This window comes from Salmo salar, chromosome ssa09 (genome assembly GCF_905237065.1).
Source record: "Salmo salar chromosome ssa09, Ssal_v3.1, whole genome shotgun sequence".
Lineage (NCBI taxonomy): Eukaryota > Metazoa > Chordata > Actinopteri > Salmoniformes > Salmonidae > Salmo > Salmo salar.
The window spans coordinates 113,892,711-113,917,016 of NC_059450.1; the positions used below are offsets into that span (position 1 = coordinate 113,892,711).

A 24,306-nucleotide genomic window follows, 5' to 3' on the forward strand; every position below is an offset into this window, starting at 1 on the left:
TGTGTGTGTGTGTGTGTGTGTGTGTGTGTGTGTGTGTGTGTGTGTGTGTGTGTGTGTGTGTGTGTGTGTGTGTGTGTGTGTGTGTGTGTGTGTGTGTGTGTGTGTGTGTGTGTGTGTGTGTGTGTGTGTGAAAAGGGGAATGGCCTGTGGCTCAGAGGTGCGCTCTGAAGTGCTCAGGCGGCTGTTCGGCTCCCTCTCTCAAACCAGCGCTCGTGCTCGTTATACCAACAGAGAACGTGACGCCGCGGCCACCACACCAATAATGCCAAATAATGAATGTGGGAAACTGTCTTTTGCATCGTGGAACTAACAAGAAATGTTTTTGTTCGCCTAGTAGGCGGTGCAAATTGAAATTTTGATTGTATTGAAAGGTCACGTCGTGAAAGCACATAAACGAGCCTGACCTTTTGGGCTGGCCTTTCCTTGACTGGTGTGGTCATTACTAGAGCGGAAATATAACAAAACCAAGTCAGCCGCACGCACACACACGTAGAAGGTCTTTATTCTCTATAGCATACATTTCCACTAATGGTTTTTGAGATAACATTGTCTTTGTGTGCCTTGCGCTATTTTCATATGGAGCCATCTTCATTATGCAAAGCAAAGTGTACATCTCTGTGTTAGCGAGGCAGCGTTTATTTATGCAGTGATCCACCATCTTTTGCTCCTGGAGAGATGCAGTACTACAGGCACACTTGGGACCTGTTCAATAGGGAACACCGTACCAAGTATTTCTTACTCAGTGGTTGAAAAAGTACCCAATTCTCATACTTGAGTAAAAGTAAAGATACCTTAATAGAAAATGACTCAAGTAAAGTGAATGTCACCCAGTAAAATAGTATTTAAGTAAAAGTCTAAAAGTATTTGGTTTTAAATAGACTTAAGTATCAAAAGTAAAAGAGTAAATCATTTCAAATTCCTTATATTAAGCAAACCAGACAGCACAATTATCTTGTTTTTTAAATGTACGGCTAGCCAGGGGCACAGCATTCATGTTTAGTTAGTCCGCCAGATCAGAGGCAGTAGGGATGACCAGGGATGTTCTCTTGATAAGTGTGTGAATTGGACCATTTTCCTGTCCTGCTAAGCATTCAAAATGTAACGAGTACTTTTGGGTGTCAGGGAAAATGTATGGAGTAAAAAGTACATTATTTTCTTTAGGAATGTAGTAGTTCTTTAAAGTATTTTTACTTACTTTACACCGCTGTTCTTACTGGACACACGTTTCTTACTAGACAAGTTCACATAGTACCTCTCGTTCTGTTTCGTGCCTAATGAACACACACAGACACACACACAGTCCTTATCCACCATCATAACCCAAATCCTTTAGCTAGAGCGCGAAGGCTTGGAGTCTACATTACCCTACAAGATACTGGTAGCGTAGCAGTAGCACCATAGCATAATGTAGGCATTTGTCAGAACACAGCCCTGCTTGCAATGTCCTAATGGATATGCTGTGTCTTTCAAAGTGAAATCTAGGAACGGTTTCTTTCCCTTGAGCGAGGGCCCTTATCTTGGGCCAATACGCTGTAATTTCAGGTGCCAGAGTGAGCCTGGGGTAATCCTTCACATGCTCCACTCTGCTTCCCTGCTCTCTTCCTCTTCTCCTCACACCTTTCCATTGATTTGTTCTCTTCCTTTCTCTCTGCACTCTGCTCTGGTTCCTAAGTAAATGACTGCCACTCCTGGCTAGGACACTAATCTCCTTTCTCTCTCTCTCAATTCAATTCAATTTAAGGGCTTTATTGGCATGGGAAACGTCTGTTAACATTGTCAAAGTGAACTAGATAATAAGAAAAAGTCAAATAAACAATAAGAATTAACAGTAAACATTACACTCTCCCTCTCTCTCTCTCTCTCTCTTGCTCTCTCAGTTCACACTTCTCCTGAGGAGTCAGTGGAGAAAAGAAGGCCCGAACGGCTCAACCGGAATTACACATGCAGGTGTAGAGAGGCAGTTAGCTCGATTAGCAGTTGAAAGGGAAGTATAGCTGTGCAGTAGGACTATTATGCTACGGTCAACATGTGCAACATATCAGAACGTAGGAAAAAGGGTTGCGAGAACTCAATTTGGACCGCTTTGCTTAATCACTGTATTTTAATTGTAGTTTTTTTTAAGGGTTTTTAAGGGTTCTGATTCCACTTCAGGTGGCGTATAGAAGCAGTACGGGGATTGAGTGACCACCATATTGTGCTTCGGTAAGATCGATCGACGTAATGATCAACACTCTCTCTCAATCTCTGGGAAATGTTCTTGCAACACACTCAAGGCCAGAAGAGTTGTAACACCGTGTGACAAAGGAGCTACTAGGAAAATAACATATCGTTTGATGCTGATATTATATGTACCTGTCTGTGAAGAGGAATGAAAGACATTGATTACACCTCCGATTCATCATACTTCATTTTAATTAGCAGGATATGGGTGCCACTTAGACAATTACTCCCATTTACCTTGGCCGGTCCTCATGTCATGCTCTGGATTGTTGAAACGACTGTTTTTAGTGCCACTCAAAGGTATTGATACAGTCAGACAGGGAGTATGGAGGAGTGAGGACATTGAACTGTTTCAAATGACAGATTGTTTGGATAAGTATCAAATTGTCAAAGTTTGACCGAATAGCTAAAGAACCATAACTTAAGGTTGTGTTAACCCACTGGCATTAGCTCTGGGAGCTTACATCAGTCTTCAGGTATCAGGCAAGGCGTCTAATTAAAGCATAAGGTAGTTCAACAAACCAATTCTGTCTCATAGGCACACTAGATATACACTACCGTTCAAAAGTTTGGGGTCACTTTTTGAAAGAAAAGCACTTTTGTTATCCATTAAAATAACATAAAATTGATCAGAAATACAGTGACATTGTTTTAAAGCGCTCGTCCCGCATGCGGGATCAACATCCAGCGAAAAATCATATCGCCATATTCATAACCGAACCATAACGAAATTTAAAATTTTTTTTTTTTCAAACATAGGACTATTTTATACCGTTTTATAGATACATCTCTCCTGAATCGAACCACGTTGTCCGATTTCAAAAAGGCTTTACAGCAAAAGCAAAACATTAGATTATGTTAGAGGAGTACATCGTCAAAGTAGCCACATCGCGATTTTCCGACCAACCACATGCGTCACAAATAACCAAAACACAGCTAAATGCAGCACTAACCTTTGACAATCTTCATCAGATGACACTCCTAGGACATCATGTTACACAATACATGCATTCTTTTGTTCGATAAAGTTCATATTTATATATAAAAACAGCATTTTACATCGGCGCGTGACGTTGAGAAAATATTTTCCCTCAAATGCATCCGGTGAATCAGCGCTACAATTTAGTAAATTACTATTCGAAAACATTTTTAAAATGTAATATTGTCATTCAAAGAATTATAGATTAACATCTCGTGAATGCACCCGCATTGCCAGATTTAAAAATAACTTTACTGGGAAATCACACTTTGCAATAAAAGGGGATGCTATGCTCAGAAAAATAGGCTAGGCGATACAGGTTAGCGCCATCGTGGAACAATCTAATATCAAATCTACTCTTGTATACTATTGTAAATATTCCCTTACCTGATGAAGATCATCAGAAGGCACTTCCAGGAATCCCAGGTCCACAACAAATGTAGTTTTGTTCGAAAAAGTGAATAATTTATGTCCCAATAGCTTCTTCATGTTAGCGCGTTCCGAAGGCTACTCAAAATGTACCGTAGTGCGCGGGACTTGTCGTCACGAATGTGCAAAAAATATATATTTAAGTTCGTTCAAACATGTCAAACATTGTATAACATAAATCTTTAGGGCCTTTTTCAACCAGAGCTTCAATAATATTCAAGGGGGACGATTGCATTGTCTTACTAAACGTTTCGAAAGGGGAGGGTAGACAGGGGCGCCCACGTCATAATGGTAATGGCCCTCCCCCTGTGACCAAGTTCCACAGCCTCTCTTTGGGTCAGTTTGTACCATAGAAGACTCAAACCACTTTGTAAAGACTGGTGACATCTAGTGGAAGCCTTAGGAAGTGCTGAATGAATCCTAACTCACGGTGTGTTTTATAGGCAAAGTGCTGAAGGTGAGTCCACAAATCAGATTTCCACTTCCTGTTAGGATCTGTCTCGGGGTTTTGACTGCCATATGAGTTCTGTTATACTCACAGACACCATTCAAACAGTTTTAGAAACGTTAGGGTGTTTTCTATCCACATCTACTAATTATATGCATATCCTAGCTTCTGAGTTTGAGTAGGAGGCCGTTTAAAATGGGCACGTATTTTTTTCAAAATTCGCTGTAGTGCCCCCTATCCTTGGCGTGCGTTAAGAGGTTAATAGACATTGTTAATGTTGTAAATGACTATTGTAGCTGGAAACGGCTGATTTTTCATGGAATATCTACATAGGCATACAGAGGCCCATTATCAGCAACCACCACTCCTGTGTTCCAATGGCACATTGTGTTAGCTAATCCAAGTTTATCATTTTTAAAGGCTAATTGATCATTAGAAAACCCTGAAAACTGTTGTTCTGATTAAAGAAGCAATAAAGCTGGCCTTCTTTTTTTAATTATTATTTTACCCCTTTTTCTCCCCAATTGGTAGTAGTTACTGTCTTGTCTCATTGCTGCAACTCCCGTACGGACTCGGGAGAGGCGAAGGTCGAGAGCCATGCGTCCTCCGAAACACAACCCAACCAAGCCACACTGCTTCTTGACACAACGCACATCCAACCCGGAAGCCAGCCGCACCAATGTGTCGGAGGAAACACCATACACCTAGTGACCTGGTCAGCGTGCACTGCGCCCGGCCTGCCACAGGAGTCGCTAATGCGCGAGGAGGCAAGGATATCCCTGCCGGCCAAACCCTCCCTAACCCGGACAACGCTGGGCCAATTGTGCTTCGCCCCATGAGCCTCCCGGTCGCGGCCGGCTGCGGCAGAGCCTGGGCTTGAACCCAGAATCTCTGGTGGCACAGCTAGCACTGCGATGCAGTGCCTTAGACCACTGCACCACCCGGGAGGCCCGAATGGAACAATCTTAGCCATTATACCGCCTATATTTGACTGACTGACACATTATAGCCTAGGCCTTTATATGTACACTACCGTTCGAAAGTTAGGGGTCACTTAGAAATGTCCTTGTTTTTGAAAGAAAAGCACAATTTTTGTACATTAAAATAGCATCAAATTGATCAGAAATACAGTGTAGACATTGTTAATGTTCTAAATGACTATTGTATGACTATCCTGATTAAGAAGCAATAAAACTGACCTTCTTTAGACTAGTTGAGTATCTGGAGCATCAGCATTTGTGGGTTCGATTACAGGCTCAAAATGGCCAGAAACAAAGACTTTCTTCTGCAACTCATCAGTCTACTCTTGTTCTGAGAAATGAAGGCTATTCCATGTGAGAAATTGCCAAGAAACTGAAGATCTCGTACAACGCTGTGTAATACTCCCTTCACAGAACAGAGCAAACTGGCTCTAACCAGAATAGAAAGGGGAGTGGGAGGCCCTGGTGCACAACTGAGCAAGAGGACAAGTACATTAGTGTCTAGTTTGAGAAACAGTCGCCTCACAAGTCCTTAACTGGCAACTTCATTAAATAGTACCCGCAAAACACCAGTCAACGTCAACAGTGAAGAGGCGACTCCGGGATGCTGTACTTCTTCTAGGCACAATCAACAGCCTGATCAACTCTATGTGAAGGAGATGTGTCGCGCTGCATGAGGCAAATAGTGGTCCCACCAGATACTGGCTGTTTTTCTTATCCATGCCCCTATCTTCTTTTTAAGGTATCTGTGACCAACAGATGCATATCTGTACTCCCAGTCATGTGAAATACATGGATTGGGGCCTAATGAATTCCTTATATGAACTGTAACATATTATGAATAATCTGGAATCAACTGGCATCTACTTGTGAAACATTGATTCATATCATAGAACGACTTTGTAATCTAAGGTGATTCATACAACACATGTAGATATTCAACGATTCATCGTTGCACTTTTGGAGATTCACAATATTTCAAGTCTTTGAACGTCACTTGACTAAGAAATGTTTCCATATTGTTTCTTTCAAATCTAAATTGCCACCAATCCTTTCTACGCGCTTATCATAATCAGAGATTCCATTTGAAAGTTTACCATTCTTCTCATGCAGAAATTGAATACAAACAGGGGTATAACAACACTGCACTAGCTGCCGACGGCTTCCGGGAGTTTGGGCGGGGGAGGGAGAGGAGGAGAATAACGTGTGCACATTGCTGGGATCTATCGGAACGTTGTTCAGCAATCAGCTTGTGCAATCAGTTGTCAAGTGCATCTCCCCTGTAGAGAGTCGTGGTGGATGGCTGTGGAAGGCAGCGGTTCAACAATGCACCACCAGGCACGGGCGGGCTGCAGAGGGGAGTGAGAAGAAGGGCAGACGGGTAAGGACGGGTAACGTGGAGGCACCGCAGGCTGTCGGGACAGAAACAGAGGGGCTGAGTACGTGTGTGTGTGTGTGTGTGTGTGTGTGTGTGTGTGTGTGTGTGTGTGTGTGTGTGTGTGTGTGTGTGTGTGTGTGTGTGTGTGTGTGTGTGTGTGTGTGTGTGTGTGTGTGTGTGTGTGTGTGTGTGTGTGTGTTCATTTGTGCGAGTGCGTGGATGTGTGGGAGGCTCAGATCAGCAAGAGTTCCCAGGCATCCGCCAAAAGGGAGGAACTGCTCTGAGAGTGGCCCTCTGCTCAACTCAGCTAGCTTTGACAATAGGGAATGCAGTGCACAGCAGCTTGCACAAATACTGTAGAGATGAGACACAAGTGAGACTGCACACCTAACCATAAACACACACTTTAAACACACACTTACAAAACACACACAAGCCTAATGATCTGATCATGGTGTACATACAATACCGTTCAAAAGTTTGGGGTCACTTAGAAATTAACAGAGTTCCTCTGTCCAGTGGCTGTGTTCTTTTGCCCATCTTAATCTTTTCTTTTTATTGGCCAGTCTGAGATATGGCTTTTTCTTTACAACTCTGCCTAGAACGCCAGCATCCCGGAGTCACCTCTTCACTGTTGACGTTGAGACTGGTGTTTTGCGGGTACTATTTAATGATGCTGCCAATTGAGGACTTGTGAGGCGTCTGTTTCTCAAACTAGACACTCTAATGTACTTGTCCTCTTGCTCAGTTGTGCACCGGAGCCTCCCACTCCTCTTTCCATTCTGGTTAGATCCAGTTTGCTCTGTTCTGTGAAGGGAGTAGTACATAGCATTGTACGAGATCTTCAGTTTCTTGGCAATTTCTCACATGGAATAGCCTTCATTTCTCAGAACAAGAATAGACTAACAAGTTTCAGAAGAAAGTCTTTGTTTCTGGCCATTTGGTCCTGTAATCGAACCCACAAATGCTGATGCTCCAGATACTCAACTAATCAAAAAAAGATTCTTCCATTCCTCTCATTGCCTTGTGACAGTGAAATGTAATAACTACATAGTCAAACAATCCATTTAGACCCCACTGCTGTTGTGCCCTGACGCATATGCACAACTTGATACACACACACGCACGCAGCCACTCTAATGCAGCCAGCCACTCACCAGCCAGGGATTGATTGGTAGGGGATGATAAATTAACCAATACCTCAACAAAAGGAATTAATCAGAGAGCCCAATGAACCATACTGCTTTGCAATTACAATGCAAATTAAAAGTTAGGCATGATGTAGCACCGCCACTGAGTGACATGCGTGTTGAGGTGAGGACAGGCAGGATGGGATGACCATACAAGGCCCTGCTGGAGGAGTGCAAGGAGAAGTGGTGGAGGAGCGCCAGCCAAGCTCTAATGGTAATGAGGACATTGGCTCGCTTCAGAGAATTTGGTGTAATTGAGCTAATGAAAGCATTCTGTTGTCTCCTGATTGAACACATGCCCCAATGTATTTCTTCAAGGATGTGTCTTTGTGCTTCATCTCTCTCGCCCTTTTCTCTCCCTCTCTAGTTCGCTATCTCCCCCTTTTAAGGGTGACCTTGGGAAGGGCACGATGACTGAGTGTCTTCTCAAACTGGTTTCAGCTCAGAAGAAAGAGTATTGTCTGTTTGCCTAGTTTGATAGGCTGCTTGCTTCCTAGCCCTTTGATTAACTCTCTAACAGTTGTTTTCTCTGTGTGTGTCTGTGCGTGTGCGTTGGCGTGTCCCTGTGTGTATCCATATCCCCCTTGCAGATTGGCCAGTGGCACTCAGAGCAGGGCCTGTCCATGGAGAGGAAGCTTCCATTAATCAACGTGACCGACACTCTCTTCAACACCACCCTCACTATCACCACTATTCTGGTGAGTGAACCGTCACAGCAACACATTCCCAATGACACACGTTCTGGACACTCCACTTGGTTTAGAATGGAGAGAGTGGTAGATGTTAAAGTATAGTGACGTGGTATTTCACCATAATAAATCATGTCACCGTGTCACGCCGTCACACTCCGAATGACAGACATGTGCTGGACCACCCACTTGGTTTAGATATAGAGAGTGGTTGACAATAAGGTGTCGTGAGGTGGTATTTCACCATATAGTGCTTGCCATTCATAGAGTTGATGTCTTGGTCTTGAGGCACCCACACTGCTCGCGCACATCAATGAGCGTCTGCGTTGCCAAGGGCTAAAATAGAACTCCTTTCTATTTCTGACACAGATCGCGCTGCAAGTCCTGCCTCTCCCATCTCATCATTGGTTTATAGAAGCAGGTACCCACGTGCCATCTCCTCATTGGTTATACCCACGTGGGGGATTGAAAGACGAACTGTGTTGCCGGTCGGTGTGGTAATACTATGAAAGTTTAGATGCCAATCACCATATAAGTTCAAAGATGAAAAGGCCCGGAAGGAGGAGAGAAGACTAGAAACAATTCGTTTGACCGTGTTATGTGTAGATTAATTGTCGGAGTAGAGGACCTGTGCATTTCAGGGAAAATAACAACTCGATGTTTATATCCCAGGACAAATTAGCTAGCAACAGCAAGCTAGCTAAATAGGACAAATTAGCTAGCTAGTGCAAGCTAACTAGCTAAATTGCCATAAATGTTTAATGCTTTTCGACCTGTTCCCAAATTAATGTAATTGGTTCAGAGTTTGTTTTGATATTTTAACCTACGTGTCGTGATCGCGTTTGGTATAGGGGGACAAAATAAATGTATGCACGATGGCGCACGCACGCAGCCGGTTTGGGTTCCGTGTAAGTCGTTCTGGATAAGAGCATCTGCTAAATGACTCAAATGTAAATGTTGATATGCCCCGACTCTGAAGGCTTCCTTGATGTAAATACAGTCTCATCCTCGATATACACTCAGAAAAGCGTATCGCTGGTGTGCTTAGTAGGCCCAGGTGTTTAGATACTATCTATAAGGCTGTACGCTTAGCAATTAAATATGTAACCAGTGTGGCGGTTGTTACGACGAGGGAGAGAGAGAGAGAATATTACGGCAGGCCATGTGAGGTGCTACGTGTTAATTTCATTAGATATAGAATCGTCCAGGCAACTTTCAAAAGCCACCGAAGAGCAATTTCGTCGCTATCACAACTCATTCATCAAGCCGTGATTGCTGTGTCACGTTTTATCTCTGCAGGTGGGGGTGGGCTAGACGTTGCAGTCTTGGGCAGCTGCAGTGCGGAGCGGCACCAGGAGGATTCCTCCTACACCTGTGGGTCTACCCCTCCTGCAGACTATTCCAGTACAGTTCCGCATCACCATCCCTGTGGCCTATGTGCCTCCAAGAGCTGATGTAATACAGAAAACATCTTTCCCATCTGAATTATTTTTTTTTTTTATGATTTTGCACTTCCACAGACCACTAACGTTACGTTGTAATCACTCTTTTTGTTACCGATTTTTGTTTTATCCATCCTTTGAATGTTAGTAAAAGAAATACCTGCATTTACATTTTAGTCATTTAGCAGACGCTCTTATCCAGAGCGACTTACAGTAGTGAATGCATACATTTCATACAATTTCATACATTTTTTTTTTTTTCTGTGCTGGCCCCCCGTGGGAATCGAACCCACAACCCTGGCGTTGCAAACACCATGCTCTACCAACTGAGCTACAGGGAAGGCTGCGATAGCTCTGCGATAGCTCTTCCGCTGTGCCACTAGGCGAGGTGATATTTTTGAACTCCTGATTGCTCTGGGAAGATAATAGAGACTCGGCTCTAAGTTGATTTGTTTTAAAGTCATTTTTGATTGGCTGGCTCAGGCCTCTTTAGGAGAGAGAGTGTAAATAGTACTTAGACCTTGGAATCTTTAATAGGGAAACTGCCACGTCCATTTTCGATATTACAACAACAAAGAAGTTACTGCAAACAACAAACACTGTTTTTTATTCCCTCGGACAGCATTCAGGTAACTGCCAAAGCAAAGGAAACAAAGTATACTGAAAGCCGGTGCTTCCACACAGGTGTGGTTCCTGAGTTAATTAAGCAATTAGCAATCCATCATGCTTAGGGTCATGTAAAAAATGCTTGGCTACCATGGCTATGCCCTCATAGGATGACAATGCCCCCATCCACAGGCACGAGCTGTCACTGAACGGTTTAATGAGCATGAAAACTAAGTAAACCATATGCTATGGCCTTTTCAATCACCAGATCTCAACCCTATTGAACACTTATGGGATATTTTAGAGTGGCGCCTGAGATAGCATTTTCCACCACCATCAACAAAACACCAAATTATGGAATTTCTTGTGGAAGAATGTTGTTGCATCTATCTAAAAGACTTCCAGACACTTGTAGAATCTATGCCAAGGCACATTGAAGCTGTTCTGGCTCGTGGTGGCCCAACACCCTATAAAGACACTCGGTATGTTGGTTTATTTTGTCAGTTAACTGTATGTACTGCACATTTTTTGACCATGATGTGCAAGGCTCCCCACCTCTGCTTCGTCAATAAATAAATAAAATAACATCGACCATGGGGCGGAGAGTGGCGCTGTTTCCCCCTACTGCGAATTCCATCTTTAAATGTTTGCTTCAGGCTACTTGGAGTGCCAGATGGGCAGGCTTTTCACTTTTGAGACTCTTTCATTGGTTCCATTGTGCCAGTCATGCTCAATCAAGCCCAGCTAATGTATTTGAAAGATTTCAGGCATACAGGGCGTTAGCGCCAAGACATGTCGTTGTTACAAAACAACAATACCTAAGAGTGGATTGTAAGACGGTGGCATTTAGATGTGAGAGAGCAGAGTGCGAGAGAAGAGTGTCATTCGATTTTCCTGCTCAAGCTTAAGAAGATGGTCAAGGGTAATGATACATTTGTCTTTCTCGCTCTTTCACACACAACCAATTTTCCAAATTTCTATAGTCTCTCACCAATTGAGACTGCCACGCACACACAAGGTTATACACTGATTATACCAAACATTAGGCACACCTTCCTAATATTGAGTCTCCCTCAGAACAGCCTCAATTCGTCAGGGCATGGACTCTACAAGGTGTCGAAAGCATTTCACAGGGATGCTGGCCCATGTTGACTCCAATGCTTCTCCCAGTTGTGTCAAGTTGCTTGGATGTCTTTTATGTGGTGGACCATTCTTGATACATACGGGAAACTGTTGAGTGTGAAAAACCCAGCAGTGTTGCCAGTGGCGATTTTAGCATGTAAATCTTGGTGGGGCAAAAAATTAATTGTAAAGTGGGATGCATGCCAGCAAAGCCACTACACAACACAACACTAAACAATACATTAATTGCACTGTAACGGTGACAAACGGTGCCCACAAACTGTTAGGGCCTACATAACGCTGGCCCAACAGCAGTACCAACATCTTAACACTGCTACACCTGGCTATCAGCGGAGCATTTTCTGTCAGTGAAACATTTCATTCAGCCTCATTTACTGTCTTTAAAAAAAACATAGCTGATATGGCTGACTTGCTTAAACAAATGTGATTTCTAATGACAATTGAGATGTACAGTACAAACTATGGCATAAGGGGATGACAAGCGGATGAGAGGCAATCCATAATTTAGTTTTAGACATTAATGAGCGAGCTAGGATGGACGTTGTCAATATAACTATTTGTTTAGCACTTTTGAAATGTACAGCGACAGAATTCAGAACATGGGCCGTTCTTACAGTGTTTTCCCTGTACACTAAGTCAGAACCGTAGGATAAATAAAGGGGGCATAGAAGCAGACAACGAGAGCTCTTACAATATTCAATTATTTATTTTCTCTAAAACAGGTTATAGGCTACATGTGCACCACCAAGTCAGAACAGTAGGCAAAGTTAAGAGGGGTAAATAGACCAAAGGATTAGGGTGAGGCACATGGGCTACTAACAGCTTACTACACAACATACACTTAGTATTACTTTCTTAACTAGAGTATACAAATCTCCCTGGCATATTACATCATTTATGCAGCAGATATTTTTGGACTCACCTTGTTGTGCTGTGCTCACTTGAACAGGGAGGTGGCATGGCGGGCAAATTTTGGTGGCATTCGTGGAAAATTTTGTCATCAAAGTCTGGCATTCTCTGGATTTATGGAATTCCCAGTTGTTTTGAACTCACTGAAGTCAAGTTTTCGCAGTTCCGAGTTAACAGTTGTTTTGATCACGGCACAAATCATGCTTCATTGACAGCATGGCCAATGTTGAATGTTTATCAGTTTAAACTTGGAAAAGAGACACTTAATCCCAGATTTGGGACCACACAGCCACTCCTCTGAATAGCAGGCTAGTGATTGCTTTGCAATGCTTGCAGTTAGCCACTGTCACTGATTCCTTCTAAACCACTCATTGTTGAATTTGCGATTTCCAACTTGTTGTATGATGTTTATGTCCAAAGGCCGATGAGCACCGATACGTTTTATCTATACTTTCTCTTCATTATTTATCTTCATATGGAAAGGATTAAAAGGATTTGCCAGTAGATTGTCGACTTGATTCATGATGATGACTGCTAGCTAAGATTTTGAAGGTATGATGTTGACATGATCAGTCCAATCAAAGCTACTGTTGATATAACGTGATTTGACGTAATTTTATCTGTGGCCAATGACCTTGAGCCTTCTTGGATGGGCACTTCTAATGTAACTCTATGGCAGCACCCAAAGGGGCTTGAATTTTCGAGGTCTACCCTTAGACTTGGCGGTGACGTACAGTGGTTCCTCCTTTAAAAGTTACGAACTTATGCCACGACCGTTAGTGGTAGATGATGGCATTCTGTCATTGCACCACACTATCACAAGGAGGAGTGAAAAATCGTAACTATCGGTAGTCTAAACTGTGGCACAAATTGACTAATCTTTTTGTAAATTAATAGAGGCGTTTTCAGTCTGAGTCTCTCTTCTCTGGCACTAGAGTCCTGCATCAGGCAACAACAACAAAAAACTGTTGGTGGTCCTGTAGTTAAGAGAGAACTTGGGTAAATACAATGGGGGAATTACACTTGACATGTGGACTGACGATTTTTGAAAAATAGGCACAGTGTGCTTTTGGTTTCTTTCCCTCTAAAAACAGAAATAAATAATTCTAAATAACAAACTGGCTTTATTTACAAATTAGTAAGAATGTCTCACCCCATGTTCAAGAATGGCGTTTTCCCCTTTATTCAGATTACAACCGCTCACTTTCGGTTATTTGAAAAATAAATAATCTCCAAAATATCGTTATTTTTTATTTAATCCACCAGAAAAGACAGAACAAATAATACAACAAATATTGTGGTTAAAAACACTTCATCAATTGGAACCTTTATCAAGTGGAAGGGGGAAAAAGTAACGAACTTGTATGTCAGCCCTGCGTTAAAGACCAAAATTGGTTAAAGAAAATTGTGATTAATAAAAATATACACCAGTTTTATTTAAGGACCAAAAAAAATTACAGCTGTGACATATAGATTGCAAAATAGTTGGTAAGAGATTTTCGATGTACTGATTCCATGGCATGTGGTTTATGAATTGACACGCAATTTTCAGTTTATTTTAACCTACTGCAGCCCTAAAACCTATGGGTTTAACCGTCTGAATCAAGGATTATATTCAAGATCGAAGCCGCCTCTTAATGAGTTCTATGAGCCGATCTGTTATCCAACGATTATTATTATAATTATATAAAAGCCCCTTAGATATTCTGTGTTTTTATTTACAGTAGTGATGGACAGCTGGAGGCATTTTGTTTTTCACAAGCATAGCAGGCTGTGAATTCTGCAAACAACTTTTCCAGGATGGGCTATTAGCAGGACAATAGACTCTTCAACCTTTACAAATGGAGAGTCTAATAGCTCAGCTACTGTAGGTGTGAGAAAAAAAATCTCCCTCAACTTGCAATGTATTAAGTACTCTAAAGTTGTACATTTCTAACTCCAAACCTCATGCAACCGAAAGCATATACTGTACAGTATTTATGTTTTTGTTAATAAAATAATGATAAAAATACTCTTTCAAAATGCAGAAGTTTATTTCAACTATCAGCAGGACAGTAGGGGATAAATATCACTGAATGACAGAGGATGGGGACTGGTCTTGATAAATCAATCAGATTTTTATTTGAAAATGTTAGGATTATTTTGCTCTTCACTTGCAGTCACTTAGTAGTTTAGGCCTACTCCCAACCGGTCCCGTTCTACAGCGCCATACTTTCCTTTAGCCTTGATTGTAAAATTAATCAGTTGATGCATTGGTCCAGAGCCAGGTGGTATTGGCGGAGAGTCACTTGTCATTGGTGGAGAGTCAGGCGGCATTGGTGGAGAGTCAGGCGGAGAATGACACGTTGAAGAGGGTGAGGAACGAGATGGAGTCACAATCCATGCCAGGCACACCTGTGAGCTCTGGAACTCCACCTCCTGTTTGTGGACTCTGCAAACAACGTGTCCTTGATAGGCTGGAAGCCAGGACAATAAACTCTTGCCGAGTTTAGGGACTTTAAATGTACAGTATTAATAGATGTTTGCGAGGCATGTCCCATATCTTTTGCATAGCCCACCAAATGCAATGTTTTCTAACCACATCTGGATGGATCCATAACGAATTACTATGGGAATAAATATCACTGTTAGTAGTTGATGTTACTCATCAATAACACAGACCCCCAAAGCAAATCAGGCGGAGAAAAATAGGTTTATTCAAAGGGGACAAATCGTAGATGTTATGCTGAGAGGTAGATGTTCATTTTCCCCTGTCCTCAGTGATTCTCTCCACAAAACAAAGGGACAGGATGTAAGTTATAACTCCCATCCCTAGCCTGTAGTTGACAAATTAGAATTCCTTGCAGTAAAATTGGGCCAATGGCCAGATTACAAGTATCCTGTTTCAGGCTCAATGTATAGACAAATTCCTCCCATGTCTCTGACCCATTGATTATTAATTCCCTATTACAGATAAACCACTATTTCCATTGATCATTAATTCCTTCTTGACCTTTAGTCTTCTGCGTTGTGTATTATCTTAAAATATTATTACATCACTGAATGACAGAGCATGGGGATTGGTCTTTATAAATCAATTAGATTTTTATGTGGAAATCGAAGGATTATTTTGCTTTTCACTCACAGTTACTTAGTAGCTTAGGCCTACTCCTAACCGGTCACATTGTACAGCGCCATATTTTCCTAACTGAAACCCTTAATTAAATCGATTTAGCCGTGATTGTAAAATTATTCAGCTGATGCATTGGTCCAGAGCTAGGTGGTATTGGCGGCGAGTCACTCATCATTGATGGAGAGTCACGTGGCATTGACGGAGATATATACCAGTTTAATTTAAGGACCAAAAAATTGACAGCTGTGCCATATAGATTGCTAAATAGTTGGGAAGAGATTTTCGATGTACCGATTCCATGGCACTTGGTTTATGAATTGACACGCAAAACGATGCCGGGTTCAAAACTCCGAAAAATTATTATACAAAATTCTTGCAACCAATAAAATGGTATATATATGGGGGATACAACCTTCCCAGCTCTGCAGATTTTTTTTAAGCTAGAAGCCGCCTCTTAATGAGTTCTGAACTGTGAACCAACGATTATTATCATTATTATTATTAACCCTGCATTACATTTGTATAAAAGCCCCTTATATGCTGTGTTTTTATTTAGGATAGTGATGGACAACGGGAGGCATTTTGAAAACATGTTTTCAAACACTTGTTTTTCACAAGGGCTATTCGCAGGACAATAGATACAATGTGGTCCCAAAAACACCTCTCTGACATAGGGTCCAGCATATCTCTTGATGATGTCATTGAATGTCTCGCCAGCTTTGATCAATGCCTGGGCCTGGTTCTGCAGCACGCAAAGTTCTTTGTTTGTCAGACGAATCATTGGGTCGAAACTACAGAACAGTACAAAACAAGAAAGCACACATGGTTAATGTTCTGGAAAAAAATGTAATATATAAATACAAAATGTCTTACAGAGCCTTTCCATAAGTCCTCTCAAGTTTCTTCAATTGTCTTCTGACTGTGATGAGAGTGATGTTGATGTTGTGCCGTGATGCCAGCAGATTCCAGATTGCCTTTGCCAATCACTCATCATCTTCAACCGTCAGTGAGTCGATGGCTTGAATAGTCTCGCTGGAAATGGAATACAATGTAAAAATGTGCAGCATACAGTAAAGACCAGCAGTTGATTTATTTAAGCATTATTAGGCCAACTTTACAGTATTGTAGCCTACTGTACCTGTTCATTTTCCTGGGCATTCGCGTTCGGTGTAGCACAGGCGAATAGCACTGTCCGTGACCATAATCCCCAAGTCTAACAGTATTTTACCGACATGTTTAATTATTCAAGGGTCCTTTCTCTTCTCTGTGCTGGAGTTATTTTAAGAATACAAAAGAGGCCATCCACCCTTGATGGGCTAGCAGCAGGATAATAGACTCTTACAGAGTCCACCAAATGTATTGTTTTCTGGATGGATCCATAACAAATTACTATGGGAATAAATATCACTGAATGACAGAAATATTGGAATAAAGTAGCCTAATGAAGGCAACAAATAGTTGCTTACTGGAACACCCAAAGTCATCCAATTGTGTGGTCAACTATTTCAGCACCATTTCACGCTGCTCTGAGACAAGCATAGGGACTGGTCTTGATAAATCAATTAGATTTTTATACATTTGGGTATTGGTTAGCCTACAATTAGGTTGTGGAAATGTTAGGATTATTTTGCTCTTCACTCGCAGTCACTTAGTAGCCTACTCCCGACCGGTCATGTTGTACAGCGCCATATTTTCCTAACAGAACCCCTGAGGGTTTCATTTTTCCTTATTCTTGGAATAGAAACACCATAATATTAATTAAGCTACATTTCTTAAAATCAATCCCATATACTATGTTCTTACAAAAAAGGTTTTAAATTCTCTAGTACAGCCAATATTAAAAACAGTCAAATGTTCTCAAAGATGCCCTCTGGTGGTCAAACTAGCACTAACTAGCATTAATTGCAACAATGGATGACACTTAAATAACGTGCCATAGAATTCTGCGGCAGCCTGCAAGCTGTGCTTCAGTACGACGCAACTTTTGAAGGAAGAACCACTGTACTGTCCCCACGAGTGACAGAACACTGAGCTAATCATGGCGCAACTAGAGAACATTACCAACCTGCATTTTGGAGCTGCCTTTTTTTTTTACATTGTTTGCAAACTGATATGTGACACATATTAATGCGAAAATAACATGCAAAACAGGTAAGCCCCCCCTAAAACAATGTTTTTTATTATATATATTTTTTTGTTGCAAAAAATGTAGGGCTCAAAACAGGCTCTGCCCCACCTGTCCTGAATGACGGGTCGCCACTGAGTGTTGCGGTTCTTGACACACTAACCGGTGCGCATGGCACCTACTACCATACCCCATTCAAAGGCTCTTAAATATTGTGTCTTGTGCATTCACCCTCTGAATGGCACACATACACAATCCATGTCTCAATTGTCTCAAGGCTTAAAAATCCTTCTTTAACCTGTCTCCTCCCCTTCATCTACACTGATTGAAGTGGATTTAGCAAGTGACATCAATAAGGGATCATAGCTTTCACCTGCATTCATCTGGTCAGTCTATGTCATGGAAAGAGCGTGTGTTCTGTTTTGTATACTCACTGTATATTTGAGCTGCCAGTTCGCTATCGGCTCAGGACCACATAATTGTATTTTCTGGATGATGGGGGGTATTGTGAGGGGGTTGTGACAACTCCTTGAACTAGACCCAGGTTCAAATAGTGTATGTTTTCTTTCAAGTACTTTGTACGTTTGATTGAGCCTGCCTGGAGTGCCGGATAGGTGGTGTTTGCACTTTTGGGACTATGCCATTGATTCCATTGTGCCAAGGAAACTCAATCAAGTGCAGTGAATACTATTCGAACTCAGGTATGACTTGATACACCTTCAAGATCGCACATTTTCTCACTGTCGTGTGCAGTCGATTGTTTAAGTTTCTAGGCTAAGCTCGGGGTGATGTTTCTCCCTGGTACAGATATATGACCAGCTTTCTCTCCCCCAATCCTAATCTTAACAATTTTTTTCTTCATAGCTTGAAATTCAATGTTTCATAGAATTGTCTGTGGTATATTACAAAAGGTAGATTGAATTTTCCTGTGATTTCAATGAATGCTTCTGACATTTGTGTATGTCAGTAGATTGGTAAGCATTCACAAAAGTGGTGAATTATGCAACATTAGGAGTTAGACGCGTCAACACTACAAAGCACATCCGTGGTGAGAGAGTTAAAACTTGGACAACTGTGACTGACCCAAAATTAAGAAAAGCTTTGACAATTTACAGACTTGGTGAGCATGGCCTTGCTATCGGGAGAGGTAACAGCAATACTATTAAACCCAACCAAATCATGAGAAAACACAAATATAATTAATTGACACATAGGAAAGAATCAACAAAAACGGCACAAACTGGAATGTTATTTGGCCTTAAACAGAGAATACACTGTGACTGACCCCAAATTAGTTTTGACTATGCACAGACTCAGTGAGCATGGCAATGCTATCGTAGGCAGACCTGGCACTCCATTTTTATTTATTTGAACTAGACAAGTCAGTTTAACAAATTCTTATTTACAATGATAGCCTACCAGGGAACAGTGGGTTAACTGCCTTGTTCAGGGGCAGAATTACAGATTTTTACCTTGTCAGCTTAGGGATTCGATCCAGTAACCTTTCGGTTACTGGCCCAGCACTCTAACCACTAGGCTACCTGCCGGCTATCTACTTTCCCTCAAGAGAAGACTGGCTATGTGCCCACTGCACATTTAATGAGCGCAAACCGAGCTGCACTTCCTAACCTCCTGCCAAACCTCCATATATATTAGGTGAAACACCACTGTGTGCCACCACAACAGCAAGATTTGTGACCTGTTGCCACAAGAAAAGGGCAAGCACTGGAGCACAAACACCATTGTAAATACAACCTATATTTTATCTATTTATTTTCCCTTTCGTACTTCAACTATTTTTACAACACTTTACAGAGCCAATAGTATATATTATTTGAAAACTTTTGTGAGTGTAATGCTTACTGTTTGTTTCTGATTGTTTATTTCCCTTGGAGAGATAGAGAGAGATCCCCCCCCCCCCCACATTATTGATTCATTTCAGGGTTTTACTACCGTGATTGATGGGCCAGATCTTTAATAATTTTTTTCTTTCACTTATATTTATATAGGGTGGGTCTCCATTGAGACCAGGGTTTCATTTACAAGGGAGCGCTATGAACATGAACGTATGCAATACAATTTAATACAAGATCATGTAAAATAACAATATCAATACAATAAATACAACAGGATATATCCAAACAAACACAACTCTCACGTATCACCTCCCTTATCACCTCCCTTGAACTCAATCTAAACTGTCCAGTGGAGACCAACGAGTCGAACTTCAAGGTGGCCTGAAGGCTATTCCATGAGCTGTGGGCATAAAAACTAAAAGCATTTTTCCCCAGCTCAGTGGAGACCCACGGGACCTCCAGAACCCTCCAATCCAGAGAGTGGGTCTGAAAATAGCTGGATCTCCAATCAATACATGAGCTGAGGTAGTTAACCGGGTCGTCAACCGAGAATGTTCTTCCCCACCTCTACAGAGTCTCCTAATAATGGGGGCTATTGGGGACATAAATATAGAATTACTTTGCCTCCCTTTCACATCAATCAACAAGGGAGAGCTAGCCGAGAAATGATGGGCCGCATTTAATTAAGCGGAGAGGCCCACTCCTCTCTGTTGCCGGGGGTGTTGAGACCTATTAATTGAATCCAGAATGTTTGTTTATTCATTTCCAAGCTCTCTCTCTTGAACCCCCACCGTGTAATATAAAACTGGCCCGTGAAATGCTACTCCTTAATAAGCCCTAGTTTGGGAGGGGAAAGGGGAAGCGTCTGTCCGGCTGCAATGGTAGAGCGCTTCCACGACCAGGCTGCTGCGAGCAATTTGCATTTATATTGTGCCTTCCCGCATGGCACCGCATAACCACAGCAGAGGTGTCAACTCGAGGGCAGAAAGGTAACATGCGTGGCTGTTTAATAAGTTAATGAATGGAGAGGATTTGCATTTATAGAGAGTGTCACTGTGCTCTAACTCAGGGCCCGAAAGGCCCCTTCTTTCTTTCTGTCTGTAGTCTTCTTCTTTAACATGCAGTCCAGGATCTCACCTGCATGCATACGTTCAAAGCTTCCGCCGCTCTCTACCCCCATCTAGTACTGATGAGTATGTCGACTAAAAGGAACAATTATAATGTGCTCTGATTCAGTGACCTCAAATATGATGCAGAGAAGGCTAGGAAAACCCCTCATTCTATTATCCCTATTCTCTGATCAGTATAGCACGAAGTGGTGCGTGCACTGAAAACTCCAGCGAGATGGAATGGGGGAGAGGCCATATAAGATTAATCAAGTGTAAAGGAAACTGGTTCGATAGTACCACAGGTAGAGTAACTGTTGTTACCATGGTGACAGGATGGTCGGTGGCAGTGTGATGTGTCGTCCTCTTTGAGGTCTCCGGTTTTCCACTTTATGTCATAATGGAGGAACGCCACTTCGTACTGGGAAACAAATTCATCTCCCGGTCACCAGTCAACACAAAAGCCATCCCAATAGGAGTATGACAGAGCTATTTCACTGTTTGCCTTGTGTTCCATCTATATTTCTCTATATCAGACAGTGTTCTTTTTCTCTCTCAACTTAAGTTAAAAGTTCACTACAAACCGGGGTTTGATCCCGGGCTGTGTCGTAGCCGGCAGCGACCGGGAGACCCATGAGGCGGCGCACAATTGGCCCAGCGTCGTCCGGATTAAGGGAGGGTTTGGCCAGCTGGGATGTCCTTGTCCCATCGCGCTCTAGTGGGCTGTGCGCATGCATGCTGACTTCGGTCGCTGTACGGTGTTTCCTCCAACACATTGGTGCGACTGGTATCCAGGTTAAGCGAGCAGTGTGTCAAGAAGCAGTGTGGCTTGGCGGGGTTGTGTTTCGGAGGACGCATGGCTCTCGACCTTCGCCTCTCCCGAGTCCGTACGGGAGTTGTAGCGATGGGACAACCAATTGGATATCACAAAATTGGGGAGAAAAAGTTTGTGCCATCCGTAAGAAACCTACATACAGACCATATATTGTGTTCCATACAGGTTATAGAAAAGAGCAGAAGCTCTGAACTCTCCATTCAGAACCCAGTCCTACCTACTTACAGGATATGGAAAATGTGCTCTTTTAGCATTTCTCCAGTAGGTTTCCTCAAGGAGAAAGTCCCCCAATTCTATGTCAAAGATAATAAAACAAAAACACTTTACTAAATACTACAGTAATGTCTGCAAAAACACTACAGTAAATACTACAGTATACTACAGTCTGCAAAAACACGACAGTAATTACTATTGTATTGTGGCAGACCAGGGGGTTTGATCAAAACATTTACACTGATCAGACACAAGTGTGATAGCTTAGTGTGATAGCTCAGTTTATTAAAACAAATAAAAATAAAAGAATAGGTCTCCTCCAGGAGGATGGTCAGTTTTACGAGGGTATGTTTGGCAGCATGAGTGAAGGATGCTTTGTTGCGAAATGGGAAACCAATTCTAGATTTAACTTTGGATTGGGGATGTTTGATGTGAGTCTGAAAGGAGAGTTTACAGTCTAACTAGACACCTAGGTATTTGTAGTTGTCCACATATTCTAAGTCAGAACCGTCCAGAGTAGTGATGCTGGACGGGCGGGCAGGTGCAGGCAGCGACCGGTTGAAGAGCATGCATTTAGTTTAGTATTGCTGTCTCCTTTGGGGGATTTTTTTTATTTTTTATTTTTGCTGACCGTGAGGAAGACTATACAGAAGGAACCTCTCTCAATGAGAAAAACCCGTGTGCTACCCTTCTGGCAACTTTATGGGATTTGTACGGTTGGTGAGCAATCAGCCCCTTGATTACTCACCAGTCTCAATCAGTCCCAATTAGTCCTGGCCGGATGGCCCGTTGAGACCTGGCACGTCCAGCAGAGGGAGCGATCGCCGCGTGATGTAGACTCCGTCTGTCACCAGGCCTCAACGAATTTCCCCCTGGTGGCTAGTCTGTAGTACGCCACAGTATATACTACTCTTTTTTTACTACAGTATTTATACTATAGTACATGGTAAATACTACAGTATACTACAGTGTTCAGTCCGTAAAAACACCACAGTGAATTGTCATGACTTTACTTTCATTAATCTGATAACTGTTATTTATTTAATCAACTAACTCTATTACATCAATAAACAGTCATCTTATTAATCATTACCTCTTATCATATCATCATTCTGAACAGTCGTAACCTCATGCATCTGCAAAAACCCCAGCCTTACTCATGATTCAGTACTACACAAATTGGTTTAAATATTTATTTACTAGCTAACTAAATAATAACACAGAATAAACATATACCTTTTACATGAGACAAAGGCCCCCAGTGGACTGACACAATATGATGGCTTGTTACAACAGAGATGGAGAGCGAGAGAGAGAAAAATACACTTATCGTCAATATATTTCAGAACTACTCTCACAGTAATCATATAGTTTGCACACGAACCGCCGCCCATTTGGAATAAGAAATCATGAATGTATTTACATGTGAGTGTCTTTGTTCGCCGTTAATCTCTGTCGGAACCAACCCTCCTTAGGAAGGTTGTTGGCGTTTCAGCGGCAAGCTGTATGGCTCTGATTGTCCGAAAAGGGTCTCCCCTTTCCCGTCTTCTACTGTTATTCACGCTGGAAGATAGCTAGCCAGCCGTGTCAATAGTTCCCATTGGTGATGAGCGTAGTAGGATAGTCTCACTTAGATTCACTTTTCTAGATATTTGAGTCGATTGGCTGAGAGGGGAGTTTGTTTTCCCCCTCGTGTTGGTATTCAGGATTCTGACCACAATGGACATGAGCTGCAACTTGCCATCTCTCTGCTCTAAAGGAAGGTGAGTTCATTTCTTCACCTCGTGTTGAGGTTCAAAGTTCCAACCATAACAAACGTGTAGCTCCCGCCTCACGTTTCCTGGTCTCTGAGATTCAGCATTTAAACCACTTTAGACGTGGGCTGCAACTCCCCATCTTTCCTGGTCTAAAATGTTAACTCTCAGCCAGTCCTTTTAAGCACTCTGGTCGAAAAGGACGGTTCCATCAGGCTGACACGCTCTTCTGTCCTCACTGGAGGCGTGGCTACTTACCGTGCAAAGGATATGATTGCAAGTTATCTATTATGTCTCCTAAAATCACATTCCTATCTTCACAAAAATACTTTCATAATTTTTCATATTATATGAACGTATTGGATGGAAACTTGACAGATAAAGGGGATATACTTTCCAAGTTACAGTATTTTGTCCATACAATTTTTTATGACGTCACAAAATGAAAACCAATATGATGTTAGTTTTCTATAGCTCCCCACTGACCATTCCCCACATTCTTATGTTAGAATTATTGTTCCAGTATTCACGTTTGACCGAACCTGTTGGGGACAGACGTTCCGCTAGCGGAACGCCTCACCAATATCCAATGGTAAAGAGTGGCGCGAATTACAAATACCTCAAAAATGCAAAAACTTCAATTTTTCAAACATATGACTATTTTACACCATTTTAAAGACAAGACTCTCCTTTATCTAACCACATTGTCCGATTTCAAAAAGGCTTTACAATGAAAGCAAAACATTACATTATGTCAGGAGAGTACCCAGCCAGAAATAATCACACACCCATTTTTCAAGCTAGCATATATGTCACAAAAACCAAAACCACAGCTAAATGCAGCACTAACCTTTGATGATCTTCATCAGATGACACTCCTAGGACATTATGT

General features: G+C 42.0%; 1 protein-coding gene across 2 annotated transcripts in view; it reads left to right on the top strand.

Annotated features, from left to right (window-relative positions):
- Positions 1-24,306, top strand: part of grik4 (glutamate receptor, ionotropic, kainate 4) — a 444,499-nt gene that overhangs the window by 388,573 nt on the left and 31,620 nt on the right. For both annotated transcript variants that reach the window (XM_014213630.2, XM_014213632.2), the window contains one exon: positions 8,215-8,322. In XM_014213630.2, the coding sequence (XP_014069105.1) occupies positions 8,215-8,322 (108 nt within the window). The remainder of the gene's footprint in view (positions 1-8,214; positions 8,323-24,306) is intronic.